We start from the raw sequence: 21,698 nt of genomic DNA, 5'->3' as shown, positions 1-21,698 counted from the left end.
AAGCGAAAGACCGACCGACGTCGACCCAGCCAGCCGGGCGAGCGAGTTTGGTAAAAGAGACTGGGTCGGGGGCAGCAAAGTCTTTCGGAACAGAAAAGGTTCAACAGGGTCCAAGTAGAGCCACATGTTCGGCGCAGGCAGCGAGAACCACGGAACTGAGACGGAAAACCACATGCCGACTTCCCACCGTCTGAGAAACGGTACCGGAATCAACACCGGTTTCGAATTTGGCGCGGTTTCACGACATATGGTCCGCAAGCAGCGATGGTTCGCCATACGTATTATCGCTATTTTTCAGACTGCAGCCGCCGCAGCGGTAATGGCGCCACATCTCTTTTTTTTCTTCGCAAAAATCGTCGTCGTTCAGCGCAGACCACAATTATTTTGAAGCGAGACTGAGCGACAACCGCACGACTAACAATTATCACCGTCGATTCTCAGAGTCGTCGAACGATCCAGGACGATTCTAACTCCTAGCGAATATCTGCCAATTACGGGGCCTTCCCACAACTCAACTAACTGCATTTGAACCCCAGACGAACTGCTAAACAGTGGGCTGGACTTAATCGCAATAATGGCCGGAGCAACAGTAGTGGCAACTTGTCCTGGTAGATAATGTTGCGTTCGTCGCTGCGGAGATAGCCCTGTGCACTTCGAAAGTTTCCAGTCAAGTCGTTCCGTCTCTCCCGCAAGCCGGTCAGAGGGAGCGCGGGAAGTCGAGCCGCGACTCTATTTGTCATCCGCGTTATCTGAAGAGGGCTGTGATTAGTGACCTTCACGATTGTTTGCGTCGCACTTGCATGGCGTCAGCAGAAAGCTGCCTGCGTGCGAGCAAACACCGGGGCGATAATCAACTTAATTCCCGCAAAAGATTCCTCCCCACTAGAACACAACGGCAAGATGGACGTCGCGTCGGCGGAGCGTCGCACCATGAATCAGAACTCTGACCATTCAGCCGAGCGGTGCATTGGCAATACGATGAATAAATGGATCAATCGATCAGTCAATCATGCGTACGACCGTTCGATGATTGACGATTGGGGGACCCGGTGGAGTCAGTCAGCCATCCATCGTGCACCGTACATTACCGATGGCTCGTTCATCGAGCACAACGAATGCCTCCTCAAAGTTCGCCGGTCGATGAATGAATGAGTGAATGGGTGGCTTGCCAAGCTGAATAGAGACAGCGTTGAACAACATTGGTTGTTTGCGCTCAACGAAAGTGTGTAATGGAGCGGAAAATATTTGCCCGTTCGGTCTCAAGCGATGCCCGTACCAGGCTGCCAGCAAGTCGGCCGAAGTAACCCGCCGAGGCGACCCAACCGACGTCCTGTCGTCGTCGCTCTGCGCTTCATCCCTATTTCGAATCTGGGTTGTCCTCCGCGCGGTCGCCGACGGAGGAGTCGCTTTTGAGAAAGCGACCGCAAATCCAGCCAATGGAGGAGAAGGAGGCATTCAAAGTGTCCTTACAAATCATTCGCAGTGTACTTGTTAGAGTTGCTGTGCTCTCTCTGTCGTCGCGCTACTCCTTCCGAGGATTTTTCCTATTTTTTCTCTCTCCTTCGGAACGCCCCCGATACTCGCTCCCAAGAGGACAATAGAAAGACAGCCATGGATAGCGAAAGGGGGACAACAAGGAAAGAAGAAGGACGAGGAGGCTTTTCTCAGATCAAACTCTTCAAAGTTCGTCTAGAGATGAGTCATTCCGGAGGCGCTACTATCGCGTCGGAGATGAGCCGTCAAATTGAGGACATCCTTCCTTAGGACGCTCTCCTCCCTCCAACCCCTCGTCTTGGTTCCGTTTTGTGTGCGCCGATGCTGATCTCGGCGTGATAGCAAACAACCTAGCCGAGAAAACGCTTGAATCCTTCGCTGTTCGTCGCACGACTCAACTCCTCTCAGCTAATTGCTGCGCCGCCGCTGCTCTTGTTCTGCCGACTGCGGCGGCGACGGCGGCGGCTCTGTAATTTGTTAAGTTACTTCTTGAGCTACTTCAGAAAAAAAAAAAGAAGGAGGAGGACGGCAACAACAACCTGATATGCCCTCCCGGCGGCGTTCAAACCAATCTCCTAATGCACTGCAGTCCACATCCCGAGAACCGAAGTCAAGGAAAACCAGATGCCTGCGGTTGCACGGGACGGGGCAACGCCAGCGGCGCGGCGTCAGGAATGACGGGGGCTCCATGGAGGATCGGGGGAGAGAAGGACACGCAGAGAGGGAAGAGAGCTCAACGCGAAACCCGAAGGAGCGCCCTCCTGCCCCCCTTCCCCCCTACTACACAGCCTGGTGGGAGTACCGGGCCAGGGTGGGAGTCTGGGGGGAGAGTTCCGACGGAAGGAACTGGACGGGAACTGGATGGCTGTTGGTTGTATGGTCGGATGGGTAATTGTCTGACTGAGCAACCAGACCCCCCGCGAGCTATCGTCTCGATATCTACCAGTGGAATGCGGCCGCCGCAGAGCTCCAACAGCAGTAGCAGCGGCGGCGGGAACAAGCAGGAACAGATCTTGACCAGCGGCGTTTCCCTTTACAGGTCGCTTTTGCTATCTTTGGGCTCTTTGTAGCCAAATGGCAGTGCCAGTCCGGAAGGTATGGCTGGAGGTGCAGATCCACCTGCACCGATACAAGAGCCTACCAGCGCGCCAAGCGACGATTGTCTATTTATCTGTCCATCAAACTTGGTCTGTTCGATTCACTCTCCACTCCTGGGGAGGAATGGCGCGCCGATAAGAGGGAAGATAGAACAGAAGACTGTTTTCCACTTCCAGCGCATCGGATTCCTCTCTGAACAGTTCTCGTTCAGATACGAAGCCCCCGTCGAAAACGGGACGAGACCGAACGAAAGAAGACGGAGGAGGCACTCAACTTGAACCGAGTGCCGAAAGCTGGAGATGATAGTGCGGTGGCCGTGATGCCAGTCGTTGTGTCCTGGTCTAAGATAATGGCGACGGGACTTCCATTTGTCGACCGCCATTCCATCCGTCTGTTCAAGATTCATCATGGGCAAGGAACGAACTGGCTCCGAATGATGAAGTGAGGGGAGCCTTTTAAACGTCGTTTGCAGGACTTATTTACATAGGTACATGTCGACGTTCCGTTAGCCGTCCGAGATGAGACCGGGGGACACGGTAAATAAAAGGAGGAATACGGTCGAGCACCCGGAACACAGAGAACCCCATCATATCATCTCGGAGGAATTTCTCTGATGCTCGGGCTCCTCGCTTCCTTTCAGCGCAACCGAGTGTGATTCAGACGCAAATGACTGTCACGGGCAGAGCGCTTTCGGCTGCAAATGCCTTTGAAGCGTCCTTCACCGTTCCGTCGAGTTGCAAACCCTCCTCGGCTCGGGGTTCTCGCACTAATCGAGGAGGGACAGAAAACAAGATTGTTGAGCAACATGTTGCCTGCCACCGCCCATCTCGGTCCTCCTCCGGCCGTAATTTTTGGTCAGGACCCGGGCAGAGCCTGTTCCGTCACGACGGAATCGCTCCAACTGCCGCTCGGGCCCCGCTTCTTCGTCATCGTGTCGCCCGGTGTACACACGTCAGCGGAAGCGAGCAGAAGCAGCAGCGGAAAAATGAAGAGAAGTTTCCGAAGCGTGCAGAGAACCCGGGACGTATGCAAGGTCTGCAGCAGTTGCGGCTCGGGCAAGGACGGCCCGTCCATTTTTAATTCGCTTTCCGCAAACCGAACAGAGGAGTGTGCGGCCACGTGGAATCCTTTTTTAATTAAAGCTCTCTGCTGCCACAGCGAGCTCGTTCCAGTCGTCCTCCGGAGAGATAGACTCCTGAGAGCGGACGAGAAGGTCGTAGAACAGAGGTAGGCTGGGAGGTAGGTAGGTAATAACCGGAAGGAAGCCGAAACTTCGAGGCATCATGGAAATCGGGATGCCGTTGTAATTCCATTCGACGGGAAAACTCGCAAACGTGTGGGAATCCGATAGAACGGAGCTCATACAGCCTCGATGGGGAGTCGTTGCACAGGTTCGCTCTGAGAACGTTTTGAAACCGCTGAAAGAGGCCACTCACGCACATCTGTGAGCTTCTGTGGGTCTTCGAGGAAAAGAAGACGTTCCAGCTCTTTGTTTTTTTTCGTTTACTTCTCCGTTATCAGAAGCTCCTAGTCAACAGAACGCCTCGGTCCTAATGTAACAACACCGTTCTTATCGGGTGCACGGCTGTTACTCGGACGAGTCGTCGTCGTCTTCGTGGCCGTCCCAGCTGCGGATACAAATTTGCCCCGTCGTCGACGTTGAGTCGTCTCCCGGATTAGCCGAGAGGGACGGCCACGCGAAAATTGAAAAGCTCGAAGCACATCATCGAGGAGCTCCGCGATGGGGGAGAGCGCGGTCATCGAGACCTCGCTCGACGTCCCGCGTGTAACTCGAAACTCGGGGCCGATGCTCTCTTTCCAGCGACCCTTTTGCCGAAACCCGCCGGCAAGTTGGACCGCGAACCCGAAGAGCGACCAAAGGCGAAGGGTACCCGATCGTCGCAGTTGATGCTGGACTTCTTGTGCTTCACAGATGAATCGAGGGATGGTTTGAGGTTCAAATGGCGGTGGTTGCGGCTGGAGGAAGCTAGTAAGGGAGGTGGAACTGCGGTATTGTCACAATGCTCCGGCTAGCGTGAGAAGAGAATCGAAATTCGCGACCACGTAATTCCCCATTCAAAGCCAACCATTATTCTCTTCCTGCTCGATGAAAACAAAGCGAACAATTGTGGTTAGACGGACCGTTCCGACTTACATCGACGGGACCTGCGTTTGAGCCACGGGCCCGCCCGCTCGCTCGCCCGTTCCTCCGAGCGACAGCCGGAACCCGGGCAGAAGTCGGGAGCGAACATCACCGCGGAAACGGCAGTGATCACGGAGGGGGAGTCGGTGCTCCGAAGCCCCTCGCGAGCGACCTTCCCGTCGAATGTGTCGACGCGGCCGCCGTGTCGCCACGAGAGCCAGGGCTTTGCCGGTGCTGAACCCCTCGCGCTGGCTATTCGCGGCTCGTTCAGATGTCGGTCCGCTCTCGTCCTACACGTAACTTCTGCCTAGCGCTATTTCACAGTCGATTTGGCTCGACGACGTCTACGACAACGGTGGCGACGGTGGCTCGGCCGCTGTCGCCATCGGTTCTATACACTTCTTTCTGGCGTTGTCTGTTGGCTGGCTGGCTGGCCGGCCGGTTGTTGCCTGACTCGTTTGCAGCTGGGACAGAACAAATCACAAGATGGATAGCGCTCACCATGCGGCCCGAGTTGACGGTTTTGCGCCGCTCTTTGGTTCGTTGCTTTTTCTTGCCTATTTTCGACGTCGACAACAACAAATCGAGAACGCTCCGTGGCCCTAAACTGAATTTTTTGATGCTCACCTGAAAACGGAAAGAGAACGAGGAGTTAGTACCATCCTTTCGATTTCCCCACACCACTTTCGAATCGAGATAATATTCGGTGTTTGAGTGATCAATTAGGCATTATCTTTTTTCCTCCGGCTCCAAAACTGAATGAGTAATGAATCGAGGAGAAAAGAAAATGAGGGAGTTCCGAGCGGTGTGATCGTTCTTCAGAGCGAACGAGAGGGTGTGAGCGGACATTCAAAAACTTGAATGCCCGCTCGTTTCCCTTGAGGGTATTCGGTCACGCCAGAAATACGACTTCTGGTATCCGGAAACTGCGGGAGGGTTTGGTTTCTAAGACAATTCTCGAATTAGGCGACGCGCCCGCTACGTCTGTTTCCAAGTGCATCTGGGTGTGCGTTCTCGCGGTCGGGCAGGGAAGTGATCGACAAAGGAAGGATTCGTTTTCCGGACCAAGACTGAGTCGACGACTCCTATGGCGTTAGGAGCGCGTATTCGCTACGAAAGGAGAGCGGCGAACGGATTGATGAGCGCCGGCAGAAGAGGAACATTGAATGTCACAAGTGAGCTTTCGGATCCAGTGAGTGAGTCACGAAGAGTACTTTGCGCTCTTGGAACCGGACGGAACTCAGATGGACGACAATGTTCATCATAAAGCACACACAGAAACAGACAGACGGACTCACACACAAAAATACACACGGACAGATAGACTCTCACAGAGCGGTGCCGCCAACGTCGACATGACGTGGTCTTCAAAGCGACTTCAGACGACCAAGCGGCCGCAATGTAGCATGGCGTAATGGTTTTTTCTTCTTTTTTTTCTCCGCTGCTATGGTCGATTCTTTGGGATCCACAACTAGATGCACACGGGACAGATGCCACAGCCAACGACGAAATAAATCACTTCGCCGAGAAGCATCGGGAAGAGATTCTCTAATCGGGGCGGTACCTCCAATTGGAAACGTTTACTCAAATCGAATTAATTCAGTCAGCGATTACGTTGAGGTCAGAGTCGCTGGAAACGGATCGTTCCCATGTCAGACAGGAACTCAAGTTCTCCGAACGATACCGGAGCGTCAAGATCGCTGAAACCTGTTCCCGTAATTTGTCGAGTCGAGCCGTACTCGAAGACGGCTATCGGACCAGTGAGGCGTCCCAGCGTTCGTCCATCCGTCTAATATGCACAAGATGGCGAATTATATTCTAGAGAAAAAAAAGATCTAATCTAATCCAAATGTTTGTTTGTTTCTTCTTTTAGCGTCTGTCGGTTTGTTTCCGAGTGAGTACCACATGCGCTTCTGTGTGAGAGTCGAATGCATCTGACGGCTCTGGTCGACGCTGTCGTTGCTGCCGTCCCAGAATGCAAATCGGCGAACCAACACAATCACCGCTGGGAGATCACACAAATGAATGGAGACACAAATATGAACAGCCGGGAGAATAGCTTACGAGCCTGTTCACTAGATAGATACCGTCGGCTGCATTGCTGAGCGGACGGACGAATGCTCGGATGGATGGACGAGAGGCTAGCCCAGCACTGGAAGTGGTCATCATTGTGTTGGAACGTCACGTCTCGCGATACTCTGCGTGCTCGAGCGGAGCCCCAAAGTTCTTGCTCTTCTCGTATCTGCCTACATGCTACAATATCTCACGATCTTTCGTCCGATGCCGCCGAACGCTCAGATCACGACCGCACGGACAGACACATTCCAGACGTTGGATCCATCTCAAGCTCGTATCCTTGGCTCGATGCCGTTAGCTCACTCGACCCGGTTCCCTGGAGCCTGACGAGAGACCGTGGTGTTCTACGGCTTCAAGCAGGCAGGCGGCACCTTTTCGCAATCCGGTTGGAAATCCTCAGAGAGCTTCGAAGTTGCTGCTCCACTGCGATTCTTGAGTCGCACCGAAGACGACGCGTATCCGGAATTCATTTACTTCTACGGAAGAAGCCAATTGCGAGCACTCGTCCGCAAGGTAATCAAGCGAAGTCACCGCAAGTCAGTGTTCGAAGATGAAGGAAGACGAAGCTAACGGTGGTGATCTATGAAGTAATATCATGTCTTGACCTTCTCAACTGCTGACTATGGAGCAGAAAATGGAAAATCGTCTACGAGTCGAGAAGCGATTAGCTTGGCTCGGTGCGGAAGAAGACCCGCTCGTATTCGAATCGCTCTTCGGAAGGAAGAATCGCCTCCGTCGTCGATGCTTCTTTCTACATCTACTCGTTCTTCTGCTCCTGACAAAGAGTCCCTTGGTTCTTTTCCCTCCTTTTTTTCCTCTCCGACGTTCATTCACAGACTTATTCACTCGCTTGTTGAAGTTCTAGTAATTTAGCCAACGAGGAATTTCAGACGGATTGTTTGAGATAAGCTGGTGCCTCAGCCGAAGCAAAGGAGGTGCACTGTGTTCCTTCGTTACTTTGAACCTTTTTTCGGTCTGATCGGTAGAGGCCCTATAAACAACAAACCGGGTTCTCCTCTCTGTTTTTCTCGCACGTTCGTCTTTTTCTTCTTCGTTATTTCGACTATAGATCAATTTGTTCGATCGACAACTTTGTAGCCTCCTCCCTTTCTCGCTCCATTCAGTTTCTCATTAACTTCGAAAACGACCAGTTTCGGTCTCGACGTCCCGTAGCGGTGGCAAATCACCGCCGGAGGATCGACAGGAATTCACCAGATTTCTCGAACTTCTCGCAGGGCGGGGAGACCTAAAATTCGTCATAGGACCGTCGTGGAAACTTGTGAACTCAGGGTTTCATTCGTTGGTCGAGATCGGGCGAGTAATAATTGCTTTATTAGCTCAGAAATCGAGAGAACTGCGTGGAAGGTGCGACTGACCGGGTCACGCTTCCCTGAGGATCATACAGAACTCGAGAACCCTTTTCATCAAAACACAGGATGTCACGATCTTCGCGGAGGTCTCCGTTCCGGTGACGGATTCGTCGAGCTGAGAAGTAGAAAAAGCATGTCTGCCGCTGCATGGTCAGATGGCATGGACATGAACGCGCTGGCACTACTGAAAACCTCGCTCGCTCGCTCGCTCAATCAGTCAGTCAGTTCGCTTTGTGTGCGTCCGTTTTTTCTCCGATTTTTTCAGCTCGTTTCGATAGCTTGTCCTTTGTTGTCGTTGCTTCTGTTAAGATATCGTTGAGTTTTGACAGCAGCTGTTCGGTCGGACGTCGGCCGCCCCTGCGTCTCAAATTACCTACGCGACGAAGATCGGCAGAAACCGCGTCGAGCGATCGGACTCAGGATCGGACGCCAGCCAGCAGAGCCAAAGCTAGGCAGCTAGGTACCCCAGGCCGAAAGGAGGAACTCTTCTAAAAAATCAGTTGACACACCACGCTCACGGAGGCGGACGGGAGCAGAAGATGACTTCGGATCGCTCAGAGAATAAACTGACTGACTGAAGAGGAGATGCTCAGAAGCAAAAATTGTTTTCCTTTGTATGAGCGCGTCGGTGTCGTGGTCCTCAATGCCACTGTGTGTTCTTCAATCTCTCTTGATCTGTTGTTATATTGAGCCAATGCACCAGAAAATTACAAAAATAAGCCACTCGTTCATCCGCTAGCGTCGTTTCCCTGCTCCTAGAATGATTTGCAATAAAAAAAATAATCAAAAAAGGAAACACGCCAGACGGCAAAACGCTCGAACAAGGATCCACTAACCAGATCCGGCTAGTTCCGCAGTCGTTCGGAGCCAGCGTTATTCCCAGTTGAGGTGTAAAAACGCTTGTTCCCGGACCATTTTTCTTCCAGAGTGAGGTCTTTGTTTTTATTCCGTTCCAGAATGACGCCATGGCGCGATTCCAGGACAATCTGGTACGATTTCCGTACCTCGTATCGTTTAGAACCGCGAAGAGTGGTATAAAAATCCAGGGGGGAGGAAAACCCAATCTCAAGCACGTCTCGAGAATGCACATGACTCACTCTCACATGAAGTCTTGCTGCCTTGGATATTTTCGCTGCGTTAACCTTTCGCCGTTCATACTGCGGTATTCGCTCCGAGCATTCGGCGTTGACCTATGGGCTGATGAAGGTATAATAGATCAGGTGGCCATCGGCTCGGGACCGCCAGCCAAGCGTCTGCTCAACTGTTGCCAGCTATCGGCGATACTACGTATTAAAGCGTGATCGCGTGGTCGGTCGACGGATCGTCGGTCGTTAGCTGGGATACGGGTTTCTTTGTTTCGGACTGTTTGCCCATGCCTCCGTAGTAAATTGTTAGCGGTTCCCGCAAACGAAATAGAAAAGAAGAGTTGAAAGATCTCACGCTTTCAGAAGGAGAAACGACAGACGGATAGAGCGACCGCTGACGGACACGCCGCAGACCCAGGACAGACACTCTGAACGCCCGCATGAATTCGTCGACACGAAACCTAACGGATGTTAGCGTTCATGCCCCTTGTGTGGTCTGCTGCATCAATCGACGACGACCCTAGATGTCTCCTTGTCTATCATGCATGAGAATTCGAATGACGAAGGGAGAGAAATTAATTCAGAGGAGGGAGAAAGAGAAACTTCTCCGCCTATTCCCCTCGGGTCTCTTCTGCCGCGCCGTAAAACCCGATAACGGCGCTTCTGGCGCCGGTTCTGATGGTGTCGCTGCCGACAGCAACAACTGTTGGTGCTGGGACAAATCGAGAGGTTTCCAATGACACCGTGACAAACGTGTTTATGGCCGCATAAAGTCGTGTTCCTTGATTGCTTCTTCTCGCTCTCTCGTCGGGGGTCAAGCCTGGAAATCGCCTGCCGGCTCGGCGAAGACTCGCACACATGTTCTGATTCCGAAAAATCCCCGAAAAAGAAGAAAGGAGAGAGATCGTTTTTCTGAACCGACGCTGGTTCGCGAACATGGTTTCGCCGCTCGCTCGCTGGCTCGCTCGATCACCGTCAGTCTACTATTGCATGGGCGCTTCCTAAAGACGAGTAGAATATTCGCCAGGTACGGCTCCTAATGACGGGACTCCGCTCCGAGAGCGCCCATGGAACGATGAAACAGAGCGACGTGCCTCGGTAGCTGAGTTTCCCTGGTGTGGTTTCCTTGGCGCAGGAGTTAATCTCGTTCCTCGCTGGATTTATTGCCGCCGAAGGATGTACCTAGCCCAATTAAAATCGCCCTCCACACGCGACCCGCTTGAGCGTTCGCCATATCGCCGTGTATTGGGGTTAAGAGCGAAAGCAGCAAAACGCTGCTGACAGCTATCGCATCGACAGACCGTCCCGGCAGTCGACCCGGCAGCCGGCAAAGAGTCAGGAGCCAGCATCGCCGCAGCCCTTCAAGGTGCCGCTAAATTCATTCGGACTTCAGGTTTTCGTCGCCGGCTCCTCGTTTGGTCGGCGAGAGGAGCACAAATCCGCGAAGGAAATCTGCATTTCAAATCTGTCCTCTCGAGGCGAGCGACCGAACCACCATCCCTCCACTCAGCCAGCCAGCCAACCAACCAAGCGAATAGCCAGCCTGGCTGTGAGCGAAGTCGGCTAGGCCGGCAGCTTGAGATCCACCATCATCACCTTGAGGCGTAGCGACGACATTCCTAGTACATTCGAAATTCGCTGCTCTCGCCGTTGCTTTCTGCTCGAGCTTCCACCTTGGGCCGCGACATGGCTCACTCCTCTGCTAAACGAAATCGTGAGAACCCGTCAAACTTCGGAACGGCGACGAAGTTTTCTGCTTTGCGACCGCATAGAATTCCCGGAAACTCTCCACCTCGAATCGAAAATCGGCCTCTTCTGAATAAACGTATATTTATTCAATTCAGGATCCATCTCTCACTCGGTGAGATTCCTGCCGCAGCTTCAGCGAGTTTCAGTGGAGTTTTTCTTCTGTCTTCTCTGCTTTTGACGTCCGGTTTCGTCGGTCACCCCCCCTGATGATTATGCACTAGCTCACAATGAGACGAACAACAAATGGATCATCGCGTCCGAAGTAAGACGCGAGCCTAGTATTACCAAAGAGCGACGAGGGATGGGATCATGTTCGTATTGAAATTTCGTGAAATCATAGCTTCGTTCAACATCATGAAACAAAAGAACAGCACAAGAATATATGCGTGTAAGTGCGCGTACGGCGACTTTGTCAAAACAAAGAGGACATTACCGCACGTTCAATAGCTGCTCGACCACGCCAACATCAGGCGGGTGACTGACTGGTCTGCCGGTCGACTGTCTGGATAGTCGACGGTAGAAGCACGCACAAAACCAAATTGAGGAAAGAAATGAACGCACGCAACAGCGATCACATTGGCCACGCAGGCGACGAGCATGGTTTTGCCATGAATGCACACAAATAGAAAACTGGACAAGCCAAGGTGAAGCCGAAATTCAATTGCAGCTTTAACATTCGCAGCTCCAGCCGAATTAATCCGTGGGGCCAAGCACCGATCACGCTTCTCCGGAAAAATCGATGAAAAAAGGCAGAGCAATGAACAGTTCTCGAAACTCGACCAAGTTCCCTCCTGTCGACCGCGAACCCTCTCGCGACTCTTATAATTGGCGGAGGATATGGGAGACGAGGAGGATTGTCTGGCTAATTTTTCTCTTGAAAAACCGAGAACAAACGAAAGTTCAACGATTCCGCCGAATGTTCGCCTCGTCATTCAGTCACGGCCTAACTGACTGACGAAGCGGGGTATATCGAGCGGGGAAGAACGAGAAAATAGAGAGAGAAAAAGGCACAGCGTAGTCATTTAGGTATTGTCTTCTTCTTCGAGTGACGAACAAGCAAGCTTAGCAGCACACAAAAGAGCACGCCGAGAGAGACGATCAATAAAACGCTACCCTGACCGCTTGAGCCAGTTTTCCCTTCATTCACTTGACAATGGCTGCAGCCGTAGAGGCGGCGGCGACTGAGAGGAAATTAAGCAAAAGCGCTTTACGGGTATATATTATATTGAGAGATCTCCTCTTGGCTTCGATCGTGCATTCGATGCGCGTCGTCTCGTCCAACGACTCAACCCGGAGTTCAGTCGATCCACCGCGACTTCGGGCTCCAATGACTCGTTCCGATCGTTCGTGTCGAGAGGGCTGCTTCTCCCGGTCGCTCGACCTATGCATCACTCGAGCTCAGGATACAGGTATTCCTAGACACGCACTATCCGATTCGCGTGTCTGGTGGCAGGAGCAATTTCACGCTATAACTAGCTCATTCTTTTTCCCTCTCGTTTGTTCGCCCACCCCATGGAACCCAATAGTCCCCCGCTGTATGGACTATACAATCGAATTTTACGCTCCACAGATTCAGTGTGTAGGGGTGAATTTTAAATTGTGTGGCAACCTACGCAGATATAGAATGCCAGACGGTATCTGTGTACCTCTCGGTCGGTCTCCAGCAGCGGACTGGCCGTCTACCCCTCCGGGTTCCAGGGGACTCAGTTGCTCAAACGCACTCCCGAAGCCTCGGCCAACTATTGGAGGAAGAAGATCAAGTATTGGAAATTCCTCGCAGCCGGCCAGCTTGCGCGGAGAGTTGCGTATCGAAACATGGAGCGAGAATCCATGTAGGTACCGCCGACCCCGGTTTCCGGAGCGAGAAGGAGCGAAGAGGTCAGGGGCAGACGAAGCAAACTGACAGAGATTCGGAACCCTCAGCGAAAAATCAACGATTTGCTCCATAAACTCGAATGGTTTGAAGTGTCTGCTGCTGACTCATGCCAGCCACTAACAAAGCATCGTCGCTCCGCCGTCGGTCGGTTGGTCGGTCGTAATCTCTGTCCCTAGCCCGCCGCGCAAAGTGGTCAAACACTCACTCGAGAGGCTATCGGATAACTTATCTCTTGGAGAAATTCTCCCGAGCCTCAGGAGCGATCTTTTCAATGAGCGCGCTGGCGGTGAACTGGCATCGAGCAAACATAGGATCTGACATGAGCGTGACTCACACTCCTATCGCTCAAGCGCTGATTTCTCTGTTTCCACACTTGTACATCTCGTACTTGTTCCGACCACGCCGAGAAAAATCTCGACGAACCTAGAGCGGGGCAGAAGCGCATCAAGAGTCGTTCACATATGGCCCTTATGGGAGCCATAAGCGCACATTACACCGTAGCTCTCCTCAACCCAATTCGACGTGCTTGAACCCTCTACCGGGCTACCGTGTCGTTTTTTCCCCTCCTTCCCTTTTCCAAGGCTGTAATGATTGAATGAACCTCCCCGTCCGTTTTGGTGACCGGTCGAACGGTCGCGACTTACGGAACAAGCTCTCTGGGCGGATTCAGTCTCGGGGTTCGCTGCCTGGAAGGTCCTGAGACCAGCGAGTCCATGCGGAAGTAAGGGATCCCCGTTGGAGAAACGAAGGCACCGACACTCGTTCGGGCTGATCTCACTCGAGAAGTTGCAGTTCACTGATAAGTATGTGTTTGCGTGCGGCAGCGGCGTACGGAACAAAGACAGAGAGATCGATGACTAGCAACGGCATACCACATACAGTCTGTATGCGTGACCTCCCAAAGTTGCTGGTTCTAATTACTCTCTGGGTGTGGTGACAGCCGCGGCAACTGATACTAAGCTTTATCAGAACTCTGTGCTTTTTGCCCGCAGTCTACTTCATCTTCCCGAATCTTTCCTTCCGTTCGCTCTGATGCAGCGAATTTTTCTTCTTCTCTCGGTCAGGGCAGAGTGACGACGATGCCGGCCGTTCGACGAGCAGTTTCTTATCATGGGCTCGACCAGGCAACAAATCGTCTCGATCGCAGCCGATATTTGTTCGATGATAGAACGTAGTTCACTATCAAACGGAGGGCTGACTCGCTTAGCGAATCGAGCGAGCCGCCGAAAGTGGGAGAAATGTTGTGAAAAAAAAGAGCGGAGCTCAGACCGGAGGGGCACCAGGCAAACAGCGATTTCTAGAATGTGGACACAGGTGAACCCGAAAACAGCTCTCGACGGCGGCGGCCAACATCACGACGAGGCATTGGGAAGAAGTATCGAAAGGACCGAACATGTGCTTTCTTTTCATGGGTACCCCTCGGCCGCCCACATGCTCTCCGATTATGAGCAGCACGTACAGTTCGACGGCACGACCGGGTAGAAAAGCACAACTCGCACCGACCAACTTACGTGAAGATCGTCTGAATGTGAACGGTGCTCTAATCGACACCATTCGAAACCGTGATATACGGCAAACTTCTTCCTCGTCCGCTACCTCGATTCATCGGCGAGTTCGAACGTATCGGCAAACGTATCGCTCGGGCCGAAACCAGTTTTTTGGCTCGCCCTTCTCATGGAAACGCGTTCCGGGAGAGTCATCATCAGAGTCCGAGCCGGCCATGTGATTCGGATTTTTCGCTCTTGGAGCAGCTACCTGCGCATCGAGAGCCCCCTTTTCCGGAGATTTCATCGCTCACTCCTTCCTGGTCGTCTTGACATCAGGGACAGTGGCGGGAGTCGCGGTAAAGGCAACAACAGCAACGGTGGCGGCAGCACAGGCGGCCACCACGGCTGTGATTGTCGAGGAGGGAGTTCCCTTTCCATTGCGCGAAATACAAACTGTGCAGCGACAGCGGCGACGACGACGACGACAGTTGATCGGGGAAAATCGAGAGAATCTCACCTGCGGCGGTAACTTGGTGGTTCCGATGTCGGGATAGTGGTAGAAATTCTGAAGATATCCTTTGGTCTGAGTCGAGCTGTTATATTGAGTATCCATGTTTGCATCCCTTTGGTTGTCGGGATCGAATAGAACCATCGAGCTCGACTTGACGGCCATATCACCACACCGAGCGAAATAATTCACTGTTAGCGATTAGTAGTGTCAGTTCAGTAGCGACGACCAACTGACCACTACCACCACCGACTGTCAGTTCAACGATCCAGCACTAAACGAACAGAAACACTAGATATTCTTTTCCACTAGGCCGGCCGATGTGCCACATTTTGCTGACAGACGACAACAACTGTCAGTGCTGACTGAGTTCTCATTCAGCTTCGACAGCAATCCAGCATAGAGCACACACAATTCGTTTAATCCGAGAGACGGAGCGTCAGCCCTCCTGCTCCACGCCTTCATTCGATCTGAAGCGGTCCTGTGCCTTGCGACGGCCCGTCCGTGATCGAAGGGAGCTTTCGACTCGGGAGAGGGAAGCTGTGACGTCACGATACCCTTTCCCAGCTGGAAGGAGCCCCTTCTTCTTCTTGGAGGCTGCCGAGCGGTCGACCTGCTAGTCGGTACCAGCTCGTGGCGGAGGCACCACGCCGAATGGGACGCCGCCGCCGGTACGACGAAGCCGCTCGTCGGAACGACAGCGACCGAACCGATGTTGCACCGGGCGAGAGCGGCGATCGGTGCCGCTGACTATTTCGCTTCGCTCGGGAGGCAGACTCGCCCGCCTCGCCGACTTGTATTGTACGATCGGGTGATTGTTGTTGGTATTTCCGTTTAACAAAGTACCAGCCGGAGTCTGCGCGTCATTCAACTAGCTAGCTAGCTCGCTCGCTCCCTAGTTGGCTGGCTGGCAGGCTCGCTGCCTGCCAGCCAGAGAAAGACTGCCCGAGCGAACCCATACGAACCAGATTGGGTTACGAATTCACTCACTCCCCTGCTTGGGAACCAGAAAGCTAATCAATGTCTATTCAGGACCTCACGGGGTCGCGCGGAGAATACACAATGCAACAACAAAAATTCTCCAGACGAAGGCAACGACGAGATAGTGCCAGATAGCGACCAGCCAACCCGCCTAGCCCACAAATGAACGAATAAACTTCAATATATAAACGCGCAAACGCGAGTTCTCGAGCTCTTGAACAACGACACAAGATTGGATTTCATCTCTCGTCTGCATATACAGATTTTCTTCATCTCTCTCTCGGTGGTTCGAAGCGCGCCCGCATTTATTCCACTGGATGATCCGAGTCGCGTTTTCTCCCAGACATGTGGGTAGGATGTCAGTGCTCGGGTCGCTTTCGACCCCAGGGACGGATTCTAGTCCACGGAACTCCGAACTTGCATGACGACCTTGCGCGATCGCTGACAGGGATCACCGAGGAAAACAATCCCAGGCAAAAGTTGTGGGAGCAACGACACATACAAAGATAACTCCTTTTAAAGGGCTTTCTGCTCGGCGTATTAATACCATACATTATTTGCCGCCATGCAATCGGGTCGAGGGCGGCCATGCATTTTGTACGCGAGTTAATTCCTCCAACGTGACGGGGTCTGGCGGCAGCGGTCGAACGAGCGGACAGGCGGCCGGACGAGCGACTGACCACCAAGCGAAGCCTAATGTACCCAAATGTGGCGACCGAATCGTTGTATGTACTATCAGTCGAATGCATAACAACAAACCGCGCGCCGCCGCTCCCGACACTACCGTAGTCGACGTCGCCGCGCCGTACTCGGCGTACTGAACTCTAAACAACGAGCGGCCGTGTCAGCAGCGAAAACGAGCGCGACTGAAGTTCATTTATTCAATGGCTACTAAAGTACAACAAGCACAACAATATAAGCGCGACAGCCGTCAGCAGAGCAACACAAACTGAACAACTACAATGAGCACGGCCGCAACAAAGCCGGAATAACGGGACTGTTTGACTAGACTCTTTTACTCCCACACGTGAATTACAAAATTTAACGGTCACGGTCGGTGGATATCGCGGCGCCGGCGTTCTTCCGTCATCATCGACGGTCGGGAACTTGTCCGCGCAGAAAGAAACTGAAGTTTGCACCCTCAAACTTCGCCCGTTCGGCAAGCGGGTGCGATCAGGTCGACCGACCGACCGACCAACCGATTGGTGACCGACCGACCAACCGATAGGATGACCGACCGAGCGACAGACCGACCAATTATTGAGGTTTCATGCGAGCTCCTATCGCGACTTCGTCCGAAACCGCAGAGCATGGCCATCGTCCAGTCGACCTCTAACACAACATCGTGGCTGATGGTGTTGTTCCTCGAAGCGAAACTCGTTTGCGGCGTAGTACGTGGCCTTTTCCGATCGATATGAAAACATACGCGACCCCCTTCGATGCATGGTCACTCTCGATACTCGGTAAAGCCTCATTCGCTCATTTACTCACTCACTCAGTCAGTACGACGACAGATTGGCGCGAGACTCAAAATTATGCGGTTTCCTGAAGGCGCACTCGAAACTACTCCAGAGTCAAGTGGCAACTCGCCATTTGATCTCAAGGGATTTCTATGCACCACTTCAGAACTCGAGAGCCAGCTACGCGCTGCCGAAGCCGCCATTGATGCCGCGAGCGTTGCTCGTCTTCTGCAGGCACAATGAGAAGAGAAAGACCTCACGCACCTCGAGGAGAAACACACCTCACGCACGCCTCCACATACCCTCTACAATCGCGAGCTGTTCTCGAAGTACATACGATCTGAAACGCCGAGAAAATACATCCGTTCGCACTTGGAGGAATGAGGTCCTGCGTGACCGAAGGGCGCGGGTTTGTACGCTTTCGAGAGGTTTCGAAACTACCTCCGACCGAATGTGGAACGAGTGACCGCAGAGGGAGTAAATGATATTCATTTGGCTATTTTTTACAACCCTTGTTCAGCCGCCTCCCAGGCTCGACAACCGGGTCGGTCGGTGCTCTTTGAGTTCTCGTACCTAATCCAGGTGTTTTTTTTTTCTGGGCATTGCATCGGCGCTCTACCGATACATTCAATTGAGTGGAGAGTGAAAACGAAGAAGAAAAAAAGAGTGAACTGCAGTTACTGTGCGCTGTGTAGCATGACCTATACAGTTACCCGTGGAGAGGCTGCAGGACATGTGTTGCGTTCGGAACAAAAATAGAAAAACATGGCTCGCTCCTCAACGAGGTTGAGGACTACGCCCATTTCGGAATGCCTGTTTCAATCTCAATAACTGGATGTGCACTTCCGACCGACGGAACAGAGTGCGGGAGCGAGCGAAAAATCAAGCCATGCACGCTGACCACATGCATACTGACCAGTTCGACAAAAACAACAACCTGGATGTCGTTTCGACGGATGCTTGTCCGGGTCCGGAGACAATTCATTATTATCGATTTTTTTCTCACCAACTCCGACCGATCCGCTCCGGGGAAAGAGGAGGTTCGGCTCAGTTGTCCTCAATCTATTGATGCTTCCGCGGAAGATTATGGTCGCTTCGAGGCAATGAATATCTCTTCCACGACCGAGAGCGAGTCTCTCTCGATCTGTCATCGAGCAAGGTCTGCTGCGGCTACTGCTTGAAAACTCGTTCGCTCCATATCATTCAGCCCAAGCGAATAATTCGAAGAGGATCCCGGAATATCCACCATAACCCAATAATGCGCCCTATGAATATATGGAAGCGTTTCGAGCAGATGTCGGGGTCGAGACCGCGAGAAAACGATTCGCCCGAGGAACTTTGGGCATTCAGAATACGAGAGAAGTGGAATAAGTTTTTGAAGAAAGAGAAGGCTGCAACAGTGAACGCTCGATAGCAGTCGGAGGATCCGACGACGAGCCGGTCATCAACACAAAGGAAACTCAACTCGGTCGCCCCCGAGCACTCGGATTCAGACCACGCTCGCAAGCCAGAATGATGCAATATGTTTTTAACTTTCACAGGTGGCTGCTTGAGGTCAGCAAATGCAAATTCGCCCGCGAAACCTTCGTCAGGACGTTTTTCGTCGAGGACGACGCCTCGAAGATGGGCGGAGCGCGGGGAAGAACGCTCTTCCGCGCATTTTCTACTTCCTGCTCCCGACCGTCGTTCTCTCTGATAGAGTCTGTCTTCGCTTGCATTTTCCGAGCCTGATGGTTGCTCCGCACGGAAATTCCACCGCCAGAGCCCAACGTCGAAAAACTGGGAGACAAAAGTTCCTTCCTTCCTGAGAGAAGCCATAATTCGAGAGTTTCTGGAAGGAAATCAGCATTGAAAGGCCTCATGACTGACTGAGTGACCGGATAAGAACCATTCGACTGCGAGCTACATACATAAGCCATTCGCCTCGCGCAGAGCACGAAGTGCCGAGCTCCAGGAATAAACTGGGAGTTTCCCGCGATGTCGCACGTGTCATGGTAGTGCTCCCACAGTCTATCCGCCCAAGTGCTCGCTCTCGCGTCTTCGTGGAGGATTGTGCGAGTTTCTTCGATAATAATTGGCGGATTAGGTTGCTCAGTTGTGCGGGAGCAATTAATTTCCAGACTCCCGATCCGTTGAGTGTTCGAGAGGAAAGCCGAGAGGCAAGACGGGGGTCATCTCTTGCGCGCGCGCTCGACAGCTTCGTTCATTCGTTCGATATTTGAGGCCAGACTAGCGTCGGCGGGCGGCGGCGGCAATGTTTGCTTCTCTGCCAAAGAGGCCATATTTCAAGGGCCATTGTGATCCCGCAGCTGGTTAAACCTTTTGTTTACCGAGTCGACCTCAGCGACTTCATCAGACGACCGAGAGCGGACCGAGATTTCGCCGTGTAAACCTCCCCTCGGCTCATCCCTCGACTGCCCGCTTCTTCCCCCGGGGGGAACAGTTTTGACAGACTGACACTGAGCCCGGCCGAGGACAACATTCGCTGCAAACTTGTCGTCTGGGACATTCGCGGCAAACCTCGGGGGTCGGTCGCCTTCCGCACATCGCCCACGGAACTACACATGTTTCGCAGGACACTTTACAGGGATGTCCGCAGGCTTTCCAATATGTCCGTCCGCTTACGTCTTGCCCGCCATATCTATGTAGAGTACCTACTTCCGAGATCACATGCCTCGATTCGTTATCCGGAATCGTTGCCGGCGCGCGATGCCACCGATGATTCGTGCGAAGCCGAATAGTCGGAACCTGTTGAACGGCTGCTCAGATGTTGTGTCGGCTGTTCGTGTTCTTAGGATCTGAGCTCCGAGAGCGGCTGATAGCACCGAGAATCGTACGAGCGCCCATCACGGATTTTTGAGCGGACGCTCGCCAATGGAACGCTCGAGATTCGACGTTGGTCGGTCCGCTTTTGTGCGTGGCCTGTGTTTGAGAAACATTCCAGCAGTCGAGAAAGAGAATAACTGGCAGCATGTAATTTGATTTTGTCGTCCGCTGTTCATTAACACAATTATAACGGTAGTAAGAAACAGTAGCGTGGGTCGTTTTTCTGATGAGCTCTTACATCGATGGCAAGCGATTGCTTCAGTCTTCTCCTTCATCTTCCGCTCTGGTTGGCGACGGAGCTGGGCCAGTTGTCCCAATGTCCGGCCAGCGGAGCGTTCTCTTCTGGTGTCGATCTCTCTTTTCAGAACGTACAAGTCAACTTGCTTTTGAACACGGCCAATGGATCTATTGGCCGCCGCCGCGCCGTCTCTGCGTATCGCAAGTCTGCGCGACCAGCTGACAGAAGGGAGAAAAAAATGACTCGTCCACTTCGTCTTCCTTTTTCTCTGCTTGAGTCTTCTCCCTTGACTCGAGTGGCTGGCTGGCTGGCTGGCTGGCTTGCCCGTTCCTTCGCTCGCCACTCGTCTCCCTACTCCTCCTCTTGATTCATCTTTGTGACGATACAAATTCGGTGTCCATAGATTTCAATGCGGAGGCCCTTTGCTTTTCTAGATGAGCAAACCCTTTGAAAAGCGAAGCACGCCAGCAGTAAACCGAGTTGGTGGTTCCGTCTCGTACAGCGAGCAGTATGGCGATGCGAGAAAAAAAAAGTAGAGCTGCTGTTCGAGCTTCGCTGATGAGCTCAAAACTCGGCCGATCCAACGTTAGCGCGTGGCGACGGCGGCTCGTGTCTATCGAACATTCATCTTATTCGCCTACGAACACATCATCATCGTCGAGATGTACGGCAGCAGCGGTATATGTTTCTACTATTAGCTCGAGGTACGCCTTTGATTTTTTTTGTTCTTGTCAGACATTGGACAGCTGGCTCGGAGTTCTCTGAAGGCTTGGGTGCCGCTGCTGCGCTAGCAGCAACGACGACAGAGAACTCGGTGAAAGGGGATTCTCGTCCGGGGGTTCCTTGCTTGTGTTCAGTGTTCGTTGCCTGCTCCAGCGAGCAACGACGACGACGACGACGAGTACGAGGGAGTGACTGATGGCCTCACTGGTCGGTCGGCCGGTCGGTCGGACGGGCGGGCGGGATCCGCCTTCGACACTTGAAGTTCAGACCCTCAGATGGAGGCATGAACACGACTTCATGTCTTTCGCACACTTTTGCATTGTACACTTCGCTGCACCGCATGTCAAATGTTTGTGCAACGGTGTTTTTCTCCTTTCTGCGATCGAACTCTCGTTCTATCCCGGCGCTCGAGAACTCCTCTGGGAAGTTCCCGAAGAACTTTCCTAGTAGGCACCGTCCCTCCAGGATCACTTCCAATTATTTCCCTAGCGAAATGTACGTCAGGCAGCGTTGCCCGTGAAGCTTGAAGCCCTTACGCGGAGAACGCCCGAACGAAATATAGCATCATGTAGAAGCCCTTGAGT

At 52.8% G+C, this 21,698-nt stretch overlaps 1 protein-coding gene across 1 annotated transcript in view; it reads right to left on the bottom strand.

The window, feature by feature from the left end:
* The window catches only part of LOC100901530 (uncharacterized), a 31,251-nt gene extending 16,200 nt beyond the window's left edge, over positions 1–15,051 (bottom strand). The window contains exon 1 of the mRNA XM_029110594.1: positions 14,896–15,051. Coding sequence (XP_028966427.1) covers positions 14,896–15,051 — 156 coding nt within the window. The remainder of the gene's footprint in view (positions 1–14,895) is intronic.
* Positions 15,052–21,698: the final 6,647 nt, after the last annotated feature.

This window comes from Galendromus occidentalis, unplaced genomic scaffold (assembly GCF_000255335.2).
Source record: "Galendromus occidentalis unplaced genomic scaffold, Mocc_1.1 scf7180000076870, whole genome shotgun sequence".
Lineage (NCBI taxonomy): Eukaryota > Metazoa > Arthropoda > Arachnida > Mesostigmata > Phytoseiidae > Galendromus > Galendromus occidentalis.
This window is presented reverse-complemented; position numbering and strand designations above follow the sequence as displayed.